This window comes from Carassius auratus, unplaced genomic scaffold (assembly GCF_003368295.1).
Source record: "Carassius auratus strain Wakin unplaced genomic scaffold, ASM336829v1 scaf_tig00039398, whole genome shotgun sequence".
Lineage (NCBI taxonomy): Eukaryota > Metazoa > Chordata > Actinopteri > Cypriniformes > Cyprinidae > Carassius > Carassius auratus.
Window position 1 is genome coordinate 76,733 of NW_020526511.1, and position 22,930 is coordinate 99,662.

The 22,930-nt window shown below is 38.6% G+C and overlaps 1 protein-coding gene across 1 annotated transcript in view; it reads left to right on the top strand.

Moving 5' to 3' along the window:
* LOC113083895 (uncharacterized) overlaps nt 1–22,930 on the top strand; it is a 63,860-nt gene that overhangs the window by 37,022 nt on the left and 3,908 nt on the right. The window contains exons 7-11 of the mRNA XM_026254719.1: nt 1,635–1,964; nt 2,089–2,412; nt 5,676–5,801; nt 16,534–16,845; nt 17,732–18,025. Of these exons, the coding sequence (XP_026110504.1) occupies nt 1,635–1,964; nt 2,089–2,412; nt 5,676–5,801; nt 16,534–16,845; nt 17,732–18,025 (1,386 nt within the window). The remainder of the gene's footprint in view (nt 1–1,634; nt 1,965–2,088; nt 2,413–5,675; nt 5,802–16,533; nt 16,846–17,731; nt 18,026–22,930) is intronic.

Genomic DNA, 22,930 nt, shown 5'->3' on the forward strand with positions numbered 1-22,930 from the left:
AATTTTATCTCTAATAGTATCGATTTTAGAAGTAAAGTAGTTCATAAAGTCATTACTGCTGTGTTGTTGGGAAATGTCAACAATTGTTGAGGCTTTATTTTTCGTTAATTTAGCCACTGTATTGAATAAATACCTGGGGTTATGTTTGTTTTCTTCTAAAAGAGAAGAAAAGTAATCGGATCTAGCAGTTTTTAATGCTTTTCTGTAGGATAGCAATACGAAATACCTCTAGTTTTGTTTTCCTCCAGCTGCGCTCCATTTTTCGGGCTGCTCTCTTTAGGGTGCGAGTATGCTCATTATACCATGGTGTCAAACTGTTTTCCTTAACCTTTCTTAAGCGTAAAGGAGCAACTGTATTTAAAGTGCTAGAAAAGAGAGAGTCCATAGTTTCTGTTACATCATCAAGTTGTTCTGAGGTTTTGGATATGCTAAGGAATTCGGATACATCAGGAAGATAACTTAAAAAGCAGTCTTTTGTGGTAGAAGTGATGGTTCTTCGATATTTGTAACAAGAAGTAGAATTTACAGTTTTGGCTATATGAAGTTTGCACAGAACTAAATAATGATCTGAGATATCATCACTTGGCTGAATAATTTCAACACTATCAACATCAATTCCATGTGACAGTATTAAATCTAGAGTATGATTTCGACAATGAGTAGGTCCTGAAACGTGTTGTCTAACACCAATAGAGTTCAGAATGACTATAAATGCTGATCCCAATGCATCTTTTTCATTATCGACATGGATATTAAAATCACCAACTATTAAGACTTTATCTGCAGCCAGAACTAACTCGGATGTAAAATCACCAAACTCTTTAATAAAGTCTGTATGGTGCCCTGGTGGCCTGTATACAGTAGCCAGTACAAACATAACAGGGGATTTATCATTAACATTGGTTTCTCTGGATAATGTTATATGAAGCACCATTACTTCAAACAAGTTATACTTGAAGCCTGCCCTCTGAGAAATCCTGAAAACGTTGTTATAAATTGAAGCAACTCCTCCCCCTTGCCTTTTAGACGCGGCTCGTGTTTATAACAATAATCTTGGGGGTGGACTCATTTAAAATAATGTAATCATCAGGTTTTAGCCAGGTTTCTGTCAAACAGAGCACATCTATATTATGATCAGTTATCATATTATTTACAAAAAGTGTTTTCATAGAAAGGGATCTGATATCAATAAGCCAATCTTTATCATCTGTTTATCCATATTGCATTTGTTTTTTATTTGTTGAACCTCAATTAAATTGTTAACCTTAACTTGGTTTGGACGTTTTTTGTATTTTCTAGCTCGTGGAACAGACACAGTCTCTATAGTGTGATATCTAGGTGAAAGAGTCTCTATGTGCTGAGAATTAACTGACCTCTGTGACGGGAGGCAGCTAGCAGACGGTCGGTTTAGCCAGTCTGTCTGTTTCCTGACCTGGGCCCCAGTTAGTCTATTTGCCCAGTCTAAGACTATTTGCCATATTTCTAGAGAGAATAATTTTTTTGTACTCTTTTAAACCAGTTACACTAGTTATTTCAACAAACTGATTTGTTTCACTCAGATGTTTCCAGTTGAGTCTGTTCACTGAGGTTACTAAACTAATCTACATCTATAATAATTCATTTATGTTCTACAGGTGTTTGTAATGCAGAAACTGAAGAGACAATGTCAGTGATGGAAGGAGACTCTGTAATTCTACACACTAATCTTTCTGAAATACTGAACGATGATACTATACTCTGGGGATTTGGACCTAAAGAATCAGTCATATCTACAATAACTAGAAAGAACGACTTGACCTCATTCTTTGTCACCGAAGAAGTGACATTCGCAGGCAGATTGCAGGTGGACCAACAAACTGGCTCTCTCACCATCAGAAACACCAGGAAGATACACTCGGGACAATATAAACTAACAATCTCTAGCAAAAAGACCACATCCAGGATATTTCATTTGAATATCTTTGGTGAGTATCTCAAGATTATCTCTTTCATTTAATGAAGTGATCTTGTTTCAGGTTTCATGATATCACAAAGTATGATTTGTACAGTACAAAATATCTTTATAAATCAGTTATGTTTCTTTTCCAGATGTGGTTGGAGAGACCGATGGAGTGAAGTCAGTGTCAGTGAATGAAGGGGAATCTGTGATTCTACAGAATGATGCTGCTGAATTACAGAAAGATGATCTGGTCATATGGAGGTTTGGAGATAAAGGCATCCTCCTAGCTAAAATCGATGTAGGAACCGACAATCACTCCTTAAATGATGCTGATGAACGATTCAGAAACAGACTAAAACTAGATCAAACTGGATCTCTGACCATCACAAACGCCAGAACCGAACACGCTGGACTGTATGAGGTACAGATCAGAGGCCGCGGGAGCTCAAAGCAGTTCCTTGTTTCTGTCAGGGGTGAGTTTCAGATTAAAGAACTTTAGCAAAAAGTAAAAAATAATCTAATAAGCATCAAAAATAAGCTGGCTTCTATTTCTTACAAGTACTATAGCTACAGATACAAAAAAATATTTTAATGCTATACAGTAGGGTTAGGCAATATGATATCAGCAGCAAAATAATATAAATATTACACTGTAAAAAAATATGTTGCTGCCTTGTATCAAAATTAACTTTAAAAGTCATTTCAACATATATTACATTGAACTGAATTAAAACATATTTTAATAAGTAAAAGTAATGAAAACATGTTGGCATGAGGTTTTGATCTTATAATATTTTACAAGTTGAAAAAAAATTATGTTGCCTTGGCAACTAACTGAAATAAATTTAAGCTGTGTCAAGTCAAATTAAGTCAAGTCAAGTCAACTTTATTTATAGAGCACTTTTAACAATATAGATTGTATAAAAGCAGCTTAACAGTATTAAAGGGTTAGTTCAGCCAAAAATCATAATTATGTCATTAATAACTCACCCTCATGTCGTTCCAAACCCCTGAGACCTCCGTTCATCTTCTGAACACAGTTTAAGATATTTTAGATTTAGTCCGAGAGCTCTCAGTCCCTCCATTGAAGCTGTGTGTACGGTCTACTGTCCATGTCCAGAAAGGTGAGAAAAACATCATCAAAGTAGTCCATGTGACATCAGAGGGTCCGTTAGAATATTTTGAAGCTTGGAAAATACATTTTGGTCCAAAAATATCAAAAACCATGACTTTATTCAGCATTGTCTTCTCTTCCGTGTCTGTTTGAGAGAGAGTTCAAAACAAAGCAGTTTGTGATATCCGGTTCATGAACGATTCATTTGATGTAACCGGATCTTTTTGAACCAGTTCACTAAATCAAACTGAATCGATTTAAATGGTTTGCGTCTCTAATACGCATTAATCCACAAATGACTTAAGCTGTTAACTTTTTTAATGTGGCTGACACTCGCTCTGAGTTCAAACAAACCAATATCCCGGAGTAATTCATGTACTCAAACAGTATCTGACTGAACTGATGTGATGAGAGAACTGAAGATGAACACCGAGGCTGCATCCGAAAACTTAGGCAGGTGACTTGCTGCCTTGCTGTCTAATCAGGCAATGACTTTGCAGGCAGCGTTTTTGCCCGAAGGCACCTCATGAAACGAATTTCGGACAGGCTTCTGAGGAGGAGTAATGGTTTAATGATCTACAGCAAAATATAGAGAGATTTGGTGATAACCGAGTGGATATTTAATTACTGCAATATTAATTTCTCGCTAGGAATTACATAGAAATTACATAAAAATTACATACGTTGTTCAGTAACATATATTTACACACAAACTGACCACCGACCGCAACTTTCAGACGCCATATTTATTTTTTGGCTTAACTGTCACAGAATGGAACGCACAGGATTGTGGGATATCAAAGGCAGTGAAGGATACATCTATGCTGCCTTCAAAAACCGGCCAGATGAAGTCATCTCAGGAAATTAAGCTGACATTGATTTCGGACGTGCCTTGAGGCCTTCCTACCTTGGAATGCGACCTCCGAAGGCAGCATTTTTCAGTTTTTTGGATGCACCCCAAGTTGATTCAGATAATCACCGAGCGATTGACTCGATCAACCGGTTGCATCGGTTGTCGGATCACCAGTAGTGATGAGAAGTTCAGTTCTTTTCAGCGAATTGGCTTTTATGTACAGTTCGATTCAATAAACCGGTTGAAGAAAACGGTTCACCGGTTCTTTTGCGCTCAACGTAATGACGTCATTGGCAATGATTGCCCTTGATTAAAGCCTTCAGTTTACCTGGGCTCATAAAATTAACACAGAATCAGTTCAGAATCAATCACTAAAAGAATCAGTTCAGTTCAGACGCTCTGTGTGTCGGTCTGATTCATGCTGAATCACACATGTGCAGTATCATCAGCTCCTCGGTTCACGAATCGGATGCGTCTGACAGAAACGGTTCTTGGCTCGGTGTTCATCTTCAGTTCTCTCTTCACAGCAGTTCAGTCAGTGACTGTTTGAGTAAATGAATTACTCCAGGATTTTGGTTTGTTTGAACTCAGAGCGAGTGTCAGACACATTAAAAAAGTGATTTAAGTCATTTGTGGATTAATGCGTATTGGAGACGCGAACCGTTTAAAACGATTCAGTTCGATTTGGTGAACTGGTTCAAGAAGATCCGGTTACATCGAATGATTCATTTGTGAACCGGATATCACAAACTGCTTTGATTTGAACTCCCTCACACAGACACGGAAGAGAAGTCGTAGTTTTTGCTATTTTTGGACCAAAATGTATTTTCGATGCTTCAAAATATTCTAACTGATCCTGATGTCACATGGACTACTTTGATGATGTTTTTCTTCTCTTTCTGGACATGGACAGTAGACCGTACACACAGCTTCAATGGAGGGACTGAGAGCTCTCGGACTAAATCTAAAATATCTTAAACTGTGTTCTGAAGATAAACGGAGGTCTCAGGGATTTGAAACGACATGAGGGTGAGTTTTTAATGAAATAATTTTTAACTTTTTGGCTGAACTAACCCTTTAAATAGAAAATAGTGTGTCAATAATACAAAATGACAATAGTAAACAAAATTTACAGTTAAAGGCAGTTCATCATTATTAATTGGATATATTGTAACATTGTGAGAACAGACCACCAATGCACATTATGTTGTCTTTTTATATTCTTACAGAGGAATAAGAAGGAAAAAAGAAAAAAAAAATTACGACTGAAAGAGATCTTGCAATTGATATTCTTCTTAGGCAATATCACAATAAATACTATTCTCCTGATGGCTGAAAATATAACGGGAAGGAAAATTGTCAGTTGATTTAGTGAACATGACAGATATTTGTAGCACAATTTGTTTCAGTCTTTTTGAGTGGAATTTCCCCAAACCAAGAGTGTCTCCCATAATCTCAAATGCAGTAGATTCACTGGGAACATGTGGATAATTTGTAAGCACCGGGGAGCTGCTACTTTTGCTTTTGAATTTGCAATCACTCACTCTCTGTGTATACGGAGCAGTTAATACTGAGCGCACATTTTACAAGATAATATATTTGTCAATGACGCTCAGGATCTGTTGTGCAACAAATCCTCTGCCATGGTCTTGTGATCGATGTATGAACACAGTGTAATACCAGTAACACAGATTACCAAAGCAATCCTAAAGTCAGTCCTAAATCATGAACAATATTTTGTCCTCTAATAATTTACTGTCTCTTTTTAGCTGTTTGGAGTTTGTCTTCAGCTGCCATAGCTGGGATAGTTGTTGCTGTTCTGCTGGTGGCTGGACTTTTAACTGGTGTTGTGATTTACTATCGCCGCAGGATCACTGAAGTAAAAAATCAAGAGGGTAAGTATTACAGTGGTATTCCTACTTAGAACCTTTAGTTTTCATTTTATATACCTCTTCCCTTCCCCTGCCCTGTAGGAAACCCCCCCCCCCCCAAAAAAAAAAAATTCAAACATCATTTATTATGGTTTTATCAACATCATTGCTTCGAACTAGAACACAATAACTCAAATTCAATTATATTTTAAATTTAAGTAGATTTAAATAGATTTTAAATAACATTAAGTTACAATTTTCATCTGCTCAGGTCAGTAGTGTAGCCAGAAAAGAGACTCTGGGTGTGCATATGAAAATCTTGGTGTGCCACATTTATTGTCAGATTACTAGCTAGCAATGTGCAATCAAAAATCATCTGTTTATATCATAGACTGCTGGGGTCATAGTAAGCTGCTGTTTGCTGATTGGTTGGCAGTCTGAATGTCTGCAGATATATTTAAAAAAAAATTTTTTTAATGTAAATTACATTTTAACATTTTTAGCATTATTGCACCATATATTGGATTCTTATTTCTGTGCCCCTGAGAGTATGATTTATAATGTTCAGTGACGTCACAGAACTGCCAGATTCAAACAGCTTTCGCTCTATTCTTCGTCCAGTTCAACAGCCACTTACTTTCATGTATTTCGGGAGAAACTGGGGAATTCAAGTGCTGTACGTTAAATCCGGCTGACAGGACTCTGAACTGCAGCACTCATCTCGTTATAGATCAAGATCATTTATAAAGGTTTTTAAAAGAAGAATCGGAATATCAGATAGTTGACATGGTAAGCAAGTTTGTGTATATATTTTAATAAAAAATGAAAAACTAAATAAAACGAATACCGATAAATCTGTTAGTGGCTGCGGTGTGTCACGTGACAATCATGACGCGTCGCCATGGAAACAAGGGGTCAGTTAAAATATTTGTAACTTACGCGTGAAAGGGTTGATTTAAAAATATATATTTATTCTAAGTAAACAACAATAGCCCAAGTTTAGTGAAAATGTTTTATTGAGACTATAAAAAATTATTCTGCATATATTTTTAGGTGTGCCAGCTGCCACTGTGGGTGGCACAGGCACACCCTGGCACACCCGTGGCTACACCACTGGCTCAGGCAGAGCGTTAATGTCATCTTGTGCTTTATCAAGGTATGTCTCTGGCTAAAACTAGCTAACATTAAAATTAGTGAGTCCATTCAAACCTAAATAGCAGACTGTTCTCACGTATTGTACAGTGTAGGGCAAAGACACATAAACGGAGGTCTAAATTTCACTCTTCATATTATCTTCATATTATCTTCATGTCTCTTCATATTAAACTGGTTACATTTAAACTGATTTAATCATGAACTGCAATACATATCCGAGTTCACAACAGTATCTAAGAGAGTATCTCAGCACTCTTTGGTCTATCTGATATTCCACAAGGCAGAACATTTACTAATTGTGGCATTGGTGAGACGTGAGAGACTGGGATTGTCTTCCATGGCTTTTTTCGCATCTGTGGTGGCGGCTAAACACAAGGTGTGACATGCACACCTCAAGTGGGTTGGCAAAACAATTCCACATTCATTCTCCTCTGAAACTGATGAATCCATGTGTATCCATTGCCATCTTTCTCTTCTACAGTGATGCTTAATTCTTAAAAGGTGCTGTATGTAGGATTTACAACTGGTGGTTGAACTAGGTATTGCAGTCAAAATTCAAAATATTGGAGAGGCCACTACTCCTCAGACTTTATGCACATGCAGGTTGCCAGATTGACGACACCAACAGGAATGAGCGCACCTTCGTTGACAGCTGCCATGATTGAAAATTAAATATGCTTTGTTTTTCTAACAAAACTGGCAACCCAAGGAGCTGACATACAAATGGGTAAACTGACAGTAGGCAGGTTTCACAAACCAAAACAGAGTCAGACATTCCAACCCGAAATGCACATTTTCAAAGGAGAATAACTGACTGTAGCATTGTTTTTCTGGTATTCAATTCAATTCAATTCAAGTTTATTTGTATAGCGCTTTTTACAGTACGAATTGTTACAAAGCAACTTTACAGAAAATTATGTTTCTACAATACTTAGTAGTAGCTTATGGTGGTGACTGTCAGTTTGTGCACGTTTGACAGGATTTTTAGAAAAAATTAATACAAGACGTAGTCAGCTAGACGATGAACATTATTAATATTATTAATTAATAATTGTTATATGATGCAGTCACACATGTAGCAATATTTGTTAGTTCTGTTTGTTGATCCAGGGTCAGCATCATCTGAGGTCCTCTGAGGGTCAGGATCATCTCTTCTCAGGTGTTCTGGATCCAGACTGGAGCTGGTGTAAATCCTAGTTACCACGGGATGAAGATCCAGCAGAAACAGAGAAACACATAGAGACATCATTAGCATAGCTGCTGATCCAACAAAGTAAAATTAGTTTAACCCAAGCTAAAGAATAAAAATGCACCTTTGATCAGATGCAACTACACTCACAATTAAAATGATACATTATTCGAATGCTTGGCGAAAGAGATGTGTTTTTAATCTAGATTTAAACAGAGAGAGTGTGTCTGAACCCCGAACATTATCAGGAAGGCTATTCCAGAGTTTGAGAGCCAAATGTGAGAAAGCTCTACCTCCTTTAGTGGACTTTGCTATCCTAGGAACGACCAAAAGTCCAGCGTTTTGTGACCTTAGGGTGCGTGATGGGTTGTAGCGTGGTAGAAGGCTAGTTAGGTACGCAGGAGCTAAACCATTTAGGGCCTTATAGGTAAGTAATGATCATTTATAACTGATACAGAACTTAATAGGTAGCCAGTGCAGAGACTGTAAAATTGGGGTAATAGGATCATATTTTCTTGACCTGGTAAGGACTCTAGCTGCTGTATTTTGGACGACCTGTAGCTTGTTTATTGACGAAGCAGGACAACCAGCTATAAGTGCATTACAATAGTATGTTAACTTGTTTCTTAAATATCTGAAAATATATAATGGTAATTTATGCTTTAGTAGAGTCAAAAACTTAAATATAGTAAAGGCTTTTACAAAAATAGACCCATTATCAGTCACTTTGGCCACAATGTGTTCGTGTGACATCACAAATTCAGGGGATTTCTTGCAACGCTTCAGCAATTCGGTTGTAAGTGTGTGGACTTGGGAAATGTCTGCAAGCAAGTGTGATAGACTGGCATTCCAGTGTGTCATTATGAACTCAGTGTGCTGTGACTCTTATAGAACTAGACACACTAGTGGACCAGATTTCAGCCTTGGTGCAAAGGTAATTTTCAAGTCAAGTCAAGTCAAGTCACCTTTATTTATATAGCGCTTTAAACAAGATACATTGCGTCAAAGCAACTGAACAACATTCATTAGGAAAACAGTGTCAATAATGGTAAATGGACTGCATTTATATAGTGCTTTCAACAGACCACATGGCCATCCAAAGTGCTTTACAATTTGCCTCACATTCACCCATTCACACTACTCATTCATACACCGACTGCAGTGTCTGCCATTCAAGGCACATCCAGCTCGTCGGGAGCAGAATGACAGTTAAAGGCAGTTCCTCATTGAATTCAGTGATGTCATCTCTGTTCAGTTTAAATAGTGTCTGTGCATTTATTTGCAATCAAGTCAATGATATCACTGTAGATGAAGTGACCCCAACTAAGCAAGCCAGAGGCGACAGCGGCAAGGAACCGAAACTCCATCGGTGACAGAATGGAGAAAAAAACCTTGGGAGAAACCAGGCTCAGTTGGGGGTCAGTTCTCCTCTGACCAGACGAAACCAGTAGTTCAATTCCAGACTGCAGCAAAGTCAGATTGTGCAGAAGAATCATCTGTTTCCTGTGGTCTTGTCCTGGTGCTCCTCTGAGACAAGGTCTTTACAGGGGATCTGTATCTGGGCTCTAGTTGTCCTGGTCTCCGCTGTCTTTCAGGGCAGTAGAGGTCCTTTCTAGGTGCTGATCCACCATCTGGTCTGGATACGTACTGGATCCGGGTGACTGCAGTGACCCTCTGATCTGGACACAGACTGGATCTGGTGGCTACGGTGACCTCGGAATAAGAGAGAAACAGACAAATATTAGCGTAGATGCCATTCTTCTAATGATGTAGAAAGTACATCATGTGTTATGTGAAGTGTTCCCGGTTCCGGTTTACCTAATTAATGCAGCCTAAAGCCTTTTACACTACTAATTTTTGATTTCTTTTGCTCAACTGTTGAGAGTGGATGCATCTCTTGAAGAACATACAAAACAGCCAGCTAATTATTATTTTTTTTTTTTTTGTGACACTACTGAGGATCCTGCAAAGAACTTGCTCTTCTTGTTTTAGGTGTTGGCTGGTGTCTTTTTCTTTGCTACTGTGACATCCTGCTTGTGTTGTTCATAGTCTTGGAGTGCTTCAGGGTGTATCCTCTTTAAATTAACTTTGAACTTTATTTTGTCAAAGCAGCTAAAGAACCAGATTTTAAGTTTTTATCTTTTGTGCACAGTTTGCATTCGGCTTATCTTGGCCCAGTTCTGTTTGTTTCACAATCTTAAAGTATCTGCCGAACCAACCCGCCCAGTTAAACTAGTTAATGGAATTTCTGGAAAATCATTATCCCATTCAGCAAATGTAGTGTATTACTTGTGGTGAACACTATAAAATAAATTCATACTTTATCTGAAACTGTGGGAATCTTTTCTGCTATCTTGCAAAGTATAGGGATGGGCAATATGACAAAAATTTTACCACAATAAAAACTGAATTAAAGTAAAGCATAGCAATTTTTATATTTAATTTAGCACTTGTAATTTAATGCGTTAATTAGATTTATTATTTATGGAGAAAAATAACGTGTTAAAATTACTAACACATTTAACGCACTTGCCCCGCCGCAGACCTCTGTGGTGATCTGACACTTCATACAGTTGATTGGTGACAAATATCAAGTTGAGTCACTTTTATTGTCACATCACCACAGCACATGTGCCTTGGTGAGTGAAATTCTTGGGAGCTTGCTCCAGAAATTGCAGAAACAATTAACATATAACCATACAGACTTCAACAGGTGAAAATGTGCAATATGCACATACATGTAGTCAGTACACACACTGCACTATTAGACATACACACAGTTAGCACTACACATTATACAGCGAATGTACACGTTCTACATTATGTAAAAATATACACACATACATATATGCAAAGGTGCAACAGAGTGTACACGGAGTCACTGATGATCCTCCGGGCTTTCCTTATGCACCGCCTGGTGTAGATGTCCTGGAGGGAGGGAAGTTCACCTCCAATAATGTGGCTGTACAGTCATGTGTGTACAAGGAGTACAGGAGTGGGCTGAGGACACAGCCCTGAGGAGCACCAGTGTTGAGGGTCAGCGGAGATGAAGTATTGTTGCCCATTCTGACCACCTGGCTTCTGCCTGTCAGGAAGTCCAGGATCCAGCTGTACAGAGATCTGTTTAGTCCCAGAGTCTGGAGCTTTGCAACAAGTGTGGCAGGCACTATGGTGTTAAATGCTGAGCTGTAGTCCACAAACAGCATCCTCACATAGGTGTTCTTATTTTCCAGGTGGGAGAGAGCAGTGTGTAGGGTGAAATCAATAGCATTGTCTGTAGAGCGGTTGCTTCGATATACAAATTGTAGTGGATCCAGTCAAGCAGGCAGCACAGAGCACAGGTAATCTCTGACGAGTCTCGCAAAACACTTACTGAAGATGGGTGTTAGAGCAGCAGGCCTCCAGTCATTTAAGCATTTGAGTTTGTTTTTCTTTGGTATAGGCACAATGGTAGATTTTTTGAAAGCACAAGGGAACCACAGACAGAGATAGGGAGAGAACAAACAACATTCAACACGTAGATTAACAAAAAAGAAAACAAGTAAAACAAACAAAAAACTGCAAAGTTTTTGCAGAGCTCGCAACATGGCCGCCATGCTCGGTACCATCTTGGATCAGTTATGATATGAGGCAAGGCAACAACTCACTGCATGATGGAGCTGATAGAATGTAATGAGAATGTCCCTAAAATTCAAGATATGGACACCTTCAAGAGATATAAATATTGTTTCCTACTACTTGTTTCACTTCTGTTTTATTTTTATATCCAATTCCTACTATGCGTTTCCAGATCCCTACTAGCACTACCACTCGCAAACCTCACATCACACAATGTAGGCAGCGCAATCTTATGTTTGCTAATACACTTTTCTTTTTCTATTGGTCTCTGGAATTGCCAGTCTTCTGTAAACAAATCTGATTTCATTACTTCTATTATTATACTTTCTATTATTCAAAGCTTAATCTCATGGCCCTAACAGAGACCTGGATCAAACCAGAGGACACTGCTACACCTGTAGCACTCTCCAATAATTTCTCATTTTCCCACTCTCCCCGTTTGACTGGAAGAGGTGGAGGTACTGGTCTGCTCATCTCTTATGATTGGAAATTTAATCTTTTACCATCTTTGGGTATCAACAGCTTCTTTGAATCTCATTCAGTTACTGTTACCCACCCTCTTAAAATCCATTTTGTAGTTGTCTATTGGCCCTCAGAACCACTGGGTAACTTTTTGGATGAATCAGATGTGCTGCTCTCAACCTTTCCTGAGGATGGTAGTCCCCTACTTATGCTTGGAGATTTCAACATCCATCTAGATAAGCCTCTATCTGCTGATTTCCACACTCTGCTTGCCTCTTTTGATCTCAACCGAGTGTCAACTACTGCTACTCACAAATCAGGCAACCAACTGGACCTTATTTACACACGACACCACTCCACTGATCATGTACTTGTTACTCCACTGCACACGTCGGATCATCTTTCGATGTAACCTACGCTCACTCTCACCCTCCCAGGTATCTGCTATGGTTTCATCTTTGCTTCCTTCCCCTAAACTGTTAGAATCATTTGATGCCAACAGTGCTACTCATACTTTTTTAGAGACTGTTTGCCCCTTGTCTTCCAGGCCAGCCCTTACCACCCCTTCTGCCCCTTGGTTATCTGATGTTCTACACAAACATCATTCTAAGCTTAGAGCTGTTAAAAGGGTGTGGCGCAAATCCAAAAATATTACTGACCTTAATGTGTATCAGTCACTCCTTTCTTCCTTCTCTGCTAATGTCTCACATAATTAACATATAATTCCTCACTGGTGTTTTCCCCTCATCATTTAGACAGGCTTGTATTACTCCACTACTTAATAAACCCACCTCTTTTAGAGAACTACAGACCAGTTTCCCTTCTTCCTTTCATTGCAAAAACACTTGAACGAGCTGTGTTCAAACAAGTCTCTGTCTTTCTCACACAGAACAACCTTCTTGACAGCAAACAATCTGGCTTCAGAAGTGGACATTCAACTGAGACTGCCTTTCTCTCAGTCTAAGACTGACGAGCAGAATCCAAATCTTCAATACTTATCTTGCTTGAACTATCCGCAGCTTTTGACACGGTTAACCACCAGATCCTCCTATCAACCCTATTGGCAAAAGGCATCTTAGGAGCCGCACTCCAGTGGTTTGAGTCTTACCTATCAGATAGGTCCTTCAAAGTATCTTGGAGAGGTGAGGTGTCCAAGTCACATCATCTAATTACTGGGGTGCCTCAGGGCTCAGTTCTTGGACCACTTCTCTTCTCTGTCTACATGGCATCATTAGGTTCTGTCATTCAGAAACATGGCTTTTCATACCACTGCTATGCTGATGACACTCAACTCTACCTCTCATTCCATCCTGATGATCCGACGGTAGCTATTCGCATCTCAGCTTGTCTAACTGACATTTCTTGCTGGATGATGGACCATCACCTTCAACTCAACCTTGCCAAGACAGAACTGCTTGTGATTCCAGCAAACCCATCGTTCCATCACAATTTCACCATCAAGTTAGGCACATCAACCATAACTCCTTCAAAAACTCCTTGGAGTTATGATTGATGATCAGCTGACTTTCTCAGACCACATTGCTAAAACTGTCTGGTCCTGCAGATTTGCTTTATATAACAATAAGAAGATCAAGCCTTTTCTTTCTGAACATGCTGCACAACTCCTTGTTCAAGCTCTTGTTCTGTCCAGGCTGGACTATTGCAATGCCCTCTGGGCAGGTCTTCCAGCCAATTCTGTCAAATCTTTACAATTAATCCAGAATGCGGCAGCAAGATTAATTTTTAATGAGCCCAAAAGAATACACATCACACCTCAGTTTATTGCAGTTTTTTTTCGATTGCTAAATGACAGTGGGCACAACTGGAGTAACGTGCAAAACTCTAACTACAGTCTGCACAGCAGCAGTTAATGTGGACCAAACTCTAGTTAGTTTTTCATTGCTTGAACATGGTCTTCAAAACTCTACACACTTATCCCATGACTTTAACCACCTTTCTCCCCATTTGATTAGTCATTCAGTTCACCTGTGTTCCTCACATTTCTCTCATTACCCTGTGTATTTAGCCCCAGTCTGTTCAGTCTGTGTTTGTCTGGTCTACTAACGTCCACATGCTATGTGTGGGTCTCCTGCCTGCCCTGTGTTAACCCCAAGTTGTTTTAATGTCACAAATCCAAAATTCAAGTTTACTTTGATTAACACAATTATTTGATTCTTTTTGGAGGGCTCAAGATGTGTACTCGGAAACATTTTTACATGTGTCCTCAAAATGACTAATCAGTTTATATGTGAAGAAATCCTTTTATTCACAAACTTTTTGATAAAAAAAAAAAAGGGTTTGATAAACTACTTGGGAAACTACTTCCTACTACTTCTCACTTCAATTACTCCAAGTTGCCCCCTGCATTTCAATGAATTGTAAAATGACGAGCACAAGTATAATGGTGTGTTCACATTAAATATGAATGTATTTATTTTGCAAGTAGATTACATACAAAGTCAATGCAAAGTTGAAATGCGTGACACGTTAGCCATGAATGTGTGGATATTCGCATCAATTGTGTCTTCCACGCAAGTTTTGATTGAAACTTCCAACTCGAGCTGAAAATTTGCATGACATGCTGCCACACAAGCCAGTCAACGAGAGCTTAGAGACGTCCAGTTGTATTAGCCATCATCTTCAGGTCCCGCTGGAGGCAGATGTCATCAATGTACAGTTCATGGAGAAGATGGTGAAATTCATGGGGTTGTGAGGGGGTGATCCATTTAAGGAGGAGTGTGCACAGTCAGCAGGTCTTTAGAGGACTGGTTTTCAGCTTTTTTTTTTTTTTCAATGGCTTGATTATGTTTTCATGATACATGGTCTCAGTTTGGTTAGCTGGCTCAGTGTGTTAGTCCAACGCTAGATTGAGGTCGCCATCAGCACAGCAGCCGGCTGGATACGACGGCAGGCCAGAGATCAAGAGAGCACGTTCTTGTTCAGAGCTTCCTCTGTAGCCAGCGGAGAGGCCCAAGAGTGTAGGTTTGAATGTTGTATTGCTAATGTCCGTCGCAGTAAACACAAAGAGGAACATATCTCTTCAACAGAGCTCTTTTGCTCGTCTGAATATTGCCCACAATATAAGCGAAACTCCTCCCCCAGGAGACTCAGCCCAGCTCGAGCCATCAGGTGTGTGTGTGTCCCAAGCAGCTCCACACCACCTTTGCTGCTTGTTCCCGAAGACAGGCTTTATTTAAATTTTAGGAAAGAAACTCATCGTAGTCTCTACCAGCTATTCTTTCATGATAACTGAAGGTTCTCACCTTATTCCAGAAGTGTCTGATCCCATGTGGAGTTGTACAGCTGCAACTCACCTTCAGTCATAAATGCTGGGGTTGGTGGGGGGGTCTGAAATAGCTGATGCAGGAAATCAGCGCCTTGATGTAGAGCTTGACTGGCACAAAGGATTTTATAGATTTTGAAAATATATATATATATATAAAAAAAAAAAAAAAAAAAACTCACGTTAAGTGTTTAAATACTAATTACATTAGATTTTTTCCAAAGGCCTTAAGATACAAAATAGTATATTGTGCTTCAAGTACACATTTTAAATACAGGTATCTGTAATACTGCCCATCCCTGCTAACAGTGTCCTAAAACGTGCTAGAAAAATACAGTGTGTTAAAAAAAAATGTCAGCAACGGACACTAGCCGGGATAGAACTCAGCACTCTGGTGTAGTGGTTGAGAGATCTGCCGCTAAACCACAGAAGCAGAGATGTTGGACCCAACTGAAACACTCAAGGCAGTACTCCAGGCAATGTTGGTTTATTTAAAAAGGTCTTTGCAAGCCAAAAATCCAACAAAAGTTCATCTCAGACAGAGGAATTAATAACATGAGAGATAGTTGGGAAACAAAACCACAAGGGTAAATAAAAACTCCACGAGGAGAGAAAACAAAACTACAGCATGTGAACAATCAAAAAACTAAGAACACCTTACTTGAGGTAGTTTGGAAAGACTTGGAATTACAAAGCAGGTAGCACACAGCCTGGACTCAAAAACAAAGTGTTAAACATAGGGAAAGACTCAGCTAAATACTCTTAAGAGAAACAAGGCACAGGTGACCTGGATAATGCTAACAAGAGTAGAAGAAGAATTAAGACAGAAGGGAAAACAGGGGACCTCTAGAGGCATGGAGACAAACTACAGGCGGTCAAATGCTGACAAGCAACATGTCCAACCATGTTAGTAACATCATAGCAACATGCCAAAACATGCTTTTATACAAAACATAGTTTTTGTATAGTTTTTGTATAGTTTTGTAAAGCTAAATCTTCTGAACACATTTCTGTCCTGTTTCTGTATGTGTCTGTAACTGTTGAGATAGTGTCTGAGATGGAAGGAAGAACTGTCGCTCTACGGACTGGTACCAAACTACACAACGGTGAAGAGATCAAGTGGTGGTTCGGAGAAGACAACAATCCCATAACCCAATTCAGTGGATGGACCATTACAGATGATGATATAAATTGTGATGTTAATGATGAGAGATTCAGAAGCAAAGTGCAGCTGGGTGGTAAGACTGGAGATCTCATTATCAGTTATATCAGGACCATTCACGCTGGAGTCTACAGAGTACAGATCACCGGCAAAACCAGAAAAACCAAATACAAGAAGAGATTCTTTGTTACTGTCAATGGTGAGTAGATCAGTAATCATGCACTGTGTGAACAGTTTAAATTATCTGAGCTTATCACAAATTCCCAAAGTGTAACGTAATTTTAGTTAATGTTAATTTTCTTTTTCATTATTGAAATAAAAATTAAAGTTATAAAGTCATAACATTACCAGAATAAATTCTTTTTGATTTAATTTGAACACTTGACTGTTATATCATCACCAGATGTGAACTATTCCATCAATCTGAACTGAGGCATTAATATATGTTTTAAACAGAAACATTATGAATTTCAGTGAAGCTGCTTCAAAACAATGTGTATTGTGACAGTGCTTATAGAAATATAAAAAAGTTGTGAAACTAAAAGTCTGTTCACACCATGCACAATAACAACAAGATATTTATAAAAATCTTCTAAATTCAAAAGAATAGTGTCCACACCACAACTATAATGATAACGACACAGAGCCATAACATTGAAATAACTTTCTAAATATTTTTTCAGCTGATGCGTGATACAAATATTGTCAGCCAATCACAATCTATTCTGCTTTGAAGAGCTTGAGCACTTAATGCTTCGAACAGACAAACTGCAGCATGCGCTTATAATAAGCAGAACAATATTGTGCTTTTGTGTGGATGCTAATAAAGTTATCTTTATAGCTGTTGTTCTTGGTGTGAATGGGCCTTAAAATAATAATTTTGAGAGAAATCACAATATAACAAGAAAAGTTGTGATGATGAATCCTAGGTAGTCATAATTAATTCAGATTTCAGAGGAGCTGAAACTACGAACATAAACTAGGTTTAAAAAAATGCCATCAAAATAAATTTGTTGAAAATGCAAATTAAATTAATTCACACTTTATTTCTGTATTTGTGTTTCTGTGTTTTTTTTTACATCAAGTGATGAATGTGCCCGTGAAGTTTGGAGATTCTGCCAATCTAAAGACTGATATTGAAATAAAGGAAGGAGATCTGATACTGTGGACCTTTGGAGTTAAAAACCGTCTCGTTGTTAAAGCTGAATCAGGAAAAACTACTATTAGTGAGAGCTTCAGAGGCAGACTGGAGCTGGATGAACTGCTGATCAATGGATCTCTGACTATCACAATTATCAGAGATGAAGACTTTGGACATTTTCAACTACAGGTCCTCAATGACGAACGGAACAGATTCAGGAGATTCAATGTGATCAAAGGTGAGTAGAACAATAATCATGCACCATCTGAACTTAAAGGGTTAGTTCACAGAAAAATGAAAATTATTTCATTAAAAACTCACCCTCATGTCGTTCCAAATCCCTGAGACCTCCGTTCATCTTCAGAACACAGTTTAAGATATTTTAGATTTAGTCCGAGAGCTCTCAGTCCCTCCATTGAAGCTGTGTGTACGGTATACTGTCCATGTCCAGAAAGATAAGAAAAACATCATCAAAGTAGTCCATGTGACATCAGAGGGTCCGTTAGAATATTTTGAAACATCGAAAATACATTTTGGTCCAAAAATAGCCAAAACTATGACTTTATTCAGCATTGTCTTCTCTTCCGTGTCTGTGTGAGAGAGAGTTCAAAACAAAGCAGTTTGTGATATCCGGTTCATGAACGATTCATTTGATGTAACCGGATCTTTTTGAACCAGTTCACCAAATCGAACTGAATCGTTTTAAACGGTTCGCGTCTCCAATACGCATTAATCCACAGATGACTTAAATCACTTGTTTAATGTGTCTGACACTCGCTCTGAGTTCAAACAAACCAATATCCCGGAGTAATTCATTTACTCAAACAGTACACTGACTGAACTGCTGTGAAGAGAGAACTGAAGATGAACACCGAGCCGATCCAGATAACGAACAAAAGAGTGACTCGTTCACGAGTCGAGTGTTCACAGTGCTCTTGTTTTTGTGTCATATCAGGACACAACTCTGTATAATGACATTGGTATGACTAGTGCTGGGTATTGTTCAAAATCTTTAGATCCGGTGCCAATTCTGATACCTCAGTTTCGATACCTGTTCCTAACGATACTTTTTTTGATACCATATGTTTTGAAATCCATTTCAACATCATCACAAATACATTAAACACAAAACTTTTATTTTTCACCTTAATTAAAACAAATTCTGGTAACACTACACACTCAGGATAACATTATTAATACAACTGGTTGTGCTTTTTGGATAGGGGTGTGCTATTCAGGGGCAGACTGGGACCAAAAAGTTGCCCAGGCTTTCTGGCCCACAGCAGCCCACCACATCATAACGCAAACACCCCTGTTTTTATGTCACTTATTAATTTTATATTTAAGTAAACAGTTTGGGGATTTTAACCAATAGGGCAACTGATCCTCCGTTGAAAAAAAAAGAACAACAGCTGTTCATTTAGCGACTCCCAGGTGAGCGATACATGCTCATCAAGACACAAACATTCTTCTAGAACTCACACTTTGCATTCAGTTAACAGATCCATGCGAATCATGCATGAAATAGACTCAAACAATAGCTTTATGTGCTTTACAGATGAACTTGAAGTCTTTATTCATTCGAGATATTCAATAATAGCTCATCTTTGACTCGGTAATACAAGTTCATGATCAGATTAGTGAACCCATGATTCTTTTGAGTCAATGTTTTAAAATAATCATTTATTTTGTTTAACGAAACCAGTGTGGAAACCAGTGTTTCACAAATAGATCTGAGGTGCAGGGCTCGCAAAATCGTTAGCCCCACCTCCTGGGGCTATTGTGTTTTCCAGTCCGAGGGGCAAACGTGAATAGTGATGGAAAACTCCTAACTAGCCGATCGTTTGCATTTGTTTCTAAATATTGCTGATTCAAGCGTTTTAAATAATTCACGCGCGTTCAGAGCTTGCGCTCACTCATTCAAACACGCGCTGTGAGCAGCATTTCAGACAATGCACGTACAGAGAATGAATTCATCTTTCGAGTATCGAAATTCACTGTACCGGATAAATCTCTCTCTCTCTCTCTCTCTCTCTCTCTCTCTCTCTCTGTTTTTTAGATGAAATTTGGCACCGAAAGATAATTAATTTTTCGATACTCATAGTATCAAATTTTTTCATTCGATACCATAAAGGCATCGAAGTTCAGTACCCAGCCCTAGGTATGACACAGGTATTACAAGCAGAGGGTGACTTATGAGGACATAACCCATGTCCCCATTTTTCAAAACACTTATAAATCATACAGAATGAGTTTTTTTGAGAAAGTAAAAATGCACAAAGTTTCCTGTGAGGGTTAGGGTTAGGTGTAGGGTTGGTGAAGGGAGATAGAATATACAGTTTCTACAGAATAAAAACCATTACACCTATGGGATGAACACACTTTACACAAAAACAAACATATGTGTGTGTGTGTGTGTGTGTGTGTGCGTGTGTGTGTGTGTGTGTGTGAGAGAGTGTGTGTGTGTGTGTCTGTGTGTGAGTGAGAGAGTGTGTGAATTGAAAACGGCAACTTTTCAGAATGCAGCCACAGCAGTCACTTTCCATAATCCGTGAGCGACAGAGGAGCATCCTGACGGCAGGGATTTAAAACTTTACTCAAACTGAACAAGAACCAAACTGACACAGACAGAGACAGGATTTTTTCGAACAGGTAGTACAAGTGATTTCAAAACATTTCAGCCGGTGTATATATATATATATATATATATATATATATATATATATATATATATATATATATATATATATATATACAGTATTGTTCAAAATAATAGCAGTACAATGTGACTAACCAGAATAATCAAGGTTTTTCGTATATTTTTTTATTGCTACGTGGCAAACAAGTTACCAGTAGGTTCAGTAGATTCTCAGAAAACAAACAAGACCCAGCATTCATGATATGCACGCTCTTAAGGCTGTGCAATTGGGCAATTAGTTGAAAGGGGTGTGTTCAAAAAAAATAGCAGTGTCTACCTTTGACTGTACAAACTCAAAACTATTTTGTACAAACATTTTTTTTTCTGGGAGTTATCAATCCTGTGAATCACTAAACTAATATTTAGTTGTATGACCACAGTTTTTTAAAACTGCTTGACATCTGTGTGGCATGGAGTCAACCAACTTGTGGCACCTCTCAGCTGTTATTCCACTCCATGATTCTTTAACAACATTCCACAATTCATTCACATTTCTTGGTTTTGCTTCAGAAACAGCATTTTTGATATCACCCCACAAGTTCTCAATTGGATTAAGGTCTGGAGATTGGGCTGGCCACTCCATAACATTAATTTTGTTGGTTTGGAACCAAGACTTTGCCCGTTTACTAGTGTGTTTTGGGTCATTGTCTTGTTGAAACAACCATTTCAAGGGCATGTCCTCTTCAGCATAGGGCAACATGACCTCTTCAAGTATTTTAACATATGCAAACTGATCCATGATCCCTGGTATGCGATAAATAGGCCCAACACCATAGTAGGAGAAACATGCCCATATCATGATGCTTGCACCTCCATGCTTCACTGTCTTCACTGTGTACTGTGGCTTGAATTCAGAGTTTGGGGGTCGTCTCACAAACTGCCTGTGGCCCTTGGACCCAAAAAGAACAATTTTACTCTCATCAGTCCACAAAATGTTCCTCCATTTCTCTTTAGGCCAGTTGATGTGTTCTTTGGCAAATTGTAACCTCTTCTGCACATGCCTTTTTTTTAACAGAGGGACTTTGCGGGGGATTCTTGAAAATAGATTAGCTTCACACAGACGTCTTCTAACTGTCACAGTACTTACAGGTAACTCCAGACTGTCTTTGATCATCCTGGAGGTGATCATTGGCTGAGCCTTTGCCATTCTGGTTATTCTTCTATCCATTTTGATGGTTGTCTTCCGTTTTCTTCCACGTCTCTCTGGTTTTGCTCTCCATTTTAAGGCATTGGAGATCATTTTAGCTGAACAGCCTATCATTTTTTGCACCTCTTTATAGGTTTTCCCCTCTCTAATCAACTTTTTAATCAAAGTACGCTGTTCTTCTGAACAATGTCTTGAACGACCCATTTTCCTCAGCTTTCAAATGCATGTTCAACAAGTGTTGGCTTCATCCTTAAATAGGGGCCACCTGATTCACACCTGTTTCTTCACAAAATTGATGACCTCAGTGATTGAATGCCACACTGCTATTTTTTTGAACACACCCCTTTCAACTAATTCAACTAATTGCCCAATTGCACAGCCTTAAGAGCGTGCATATCATGAATGCTGGGTCTCATTTGTTTTCTGAGAATCTACTGAACCTACTGGTAACTTGTTTGCCACGTAGCAATAAAAAAATATACGAAAAACCTTGATTATTCTGGTTAGTCACATTGTACTGCTATTATTTTGAACAATACTGTATATATATAACACTTTTATCCAAAGCAACTTACAATTGGTATATATATATATCAGAGGTCGCACGCCTCTGGAGCAACTAAGTGTTTTGCTCAGGGACACATTGGTGTCTCACAATGGATCCGAACCCAGGTCTCTCACACCAAAGGCATGTGTCTTATCCACTGCTCCAACACCCCACCCCTTATATATTATTTACCTGATATAAGATGCATTTGGTTTTGAGTCAAGCACTTCATTGTAGTTCTATGGTGATATCTCTTCAATTTTTTTTATGCATTTAGCAGACGCTTTTATCTAAAGTGACTTACAGTGCATTCAGGCTATCAATTATTACCTATCATGTGTTCCCGGGGAATCAAACCCCCAACCTTGCGCTAGCTTGCTTGCTAACGCTACGCTCTACCAGTTGAGGTACAGGAACACTAATTCCAGAATTTTAATAACTATGACTGGACTGTTATATACTATTATAATGAGAAGACCATTATAATAAAAATGCTGTGAATGCTGTTTCATGAAGAACGTGTTCACAAAAGGAGTTCGCATTCAGAGCCGCGCAGTCATGTTCATTTTCATTCGGGCTCTTTTAATAACATTAATAACTACTGTCATATAGGCTAACTTTATAATGAGAGCACTATTGTAAAAATTGTGAATTGTTAGGATTTCGCTGACGTTTAGTGTTAACTATCTTTTAATCAAAACATAAAAACATTATTTACCCCGTTTATATCTGCAAGGCATTTGTTACACAT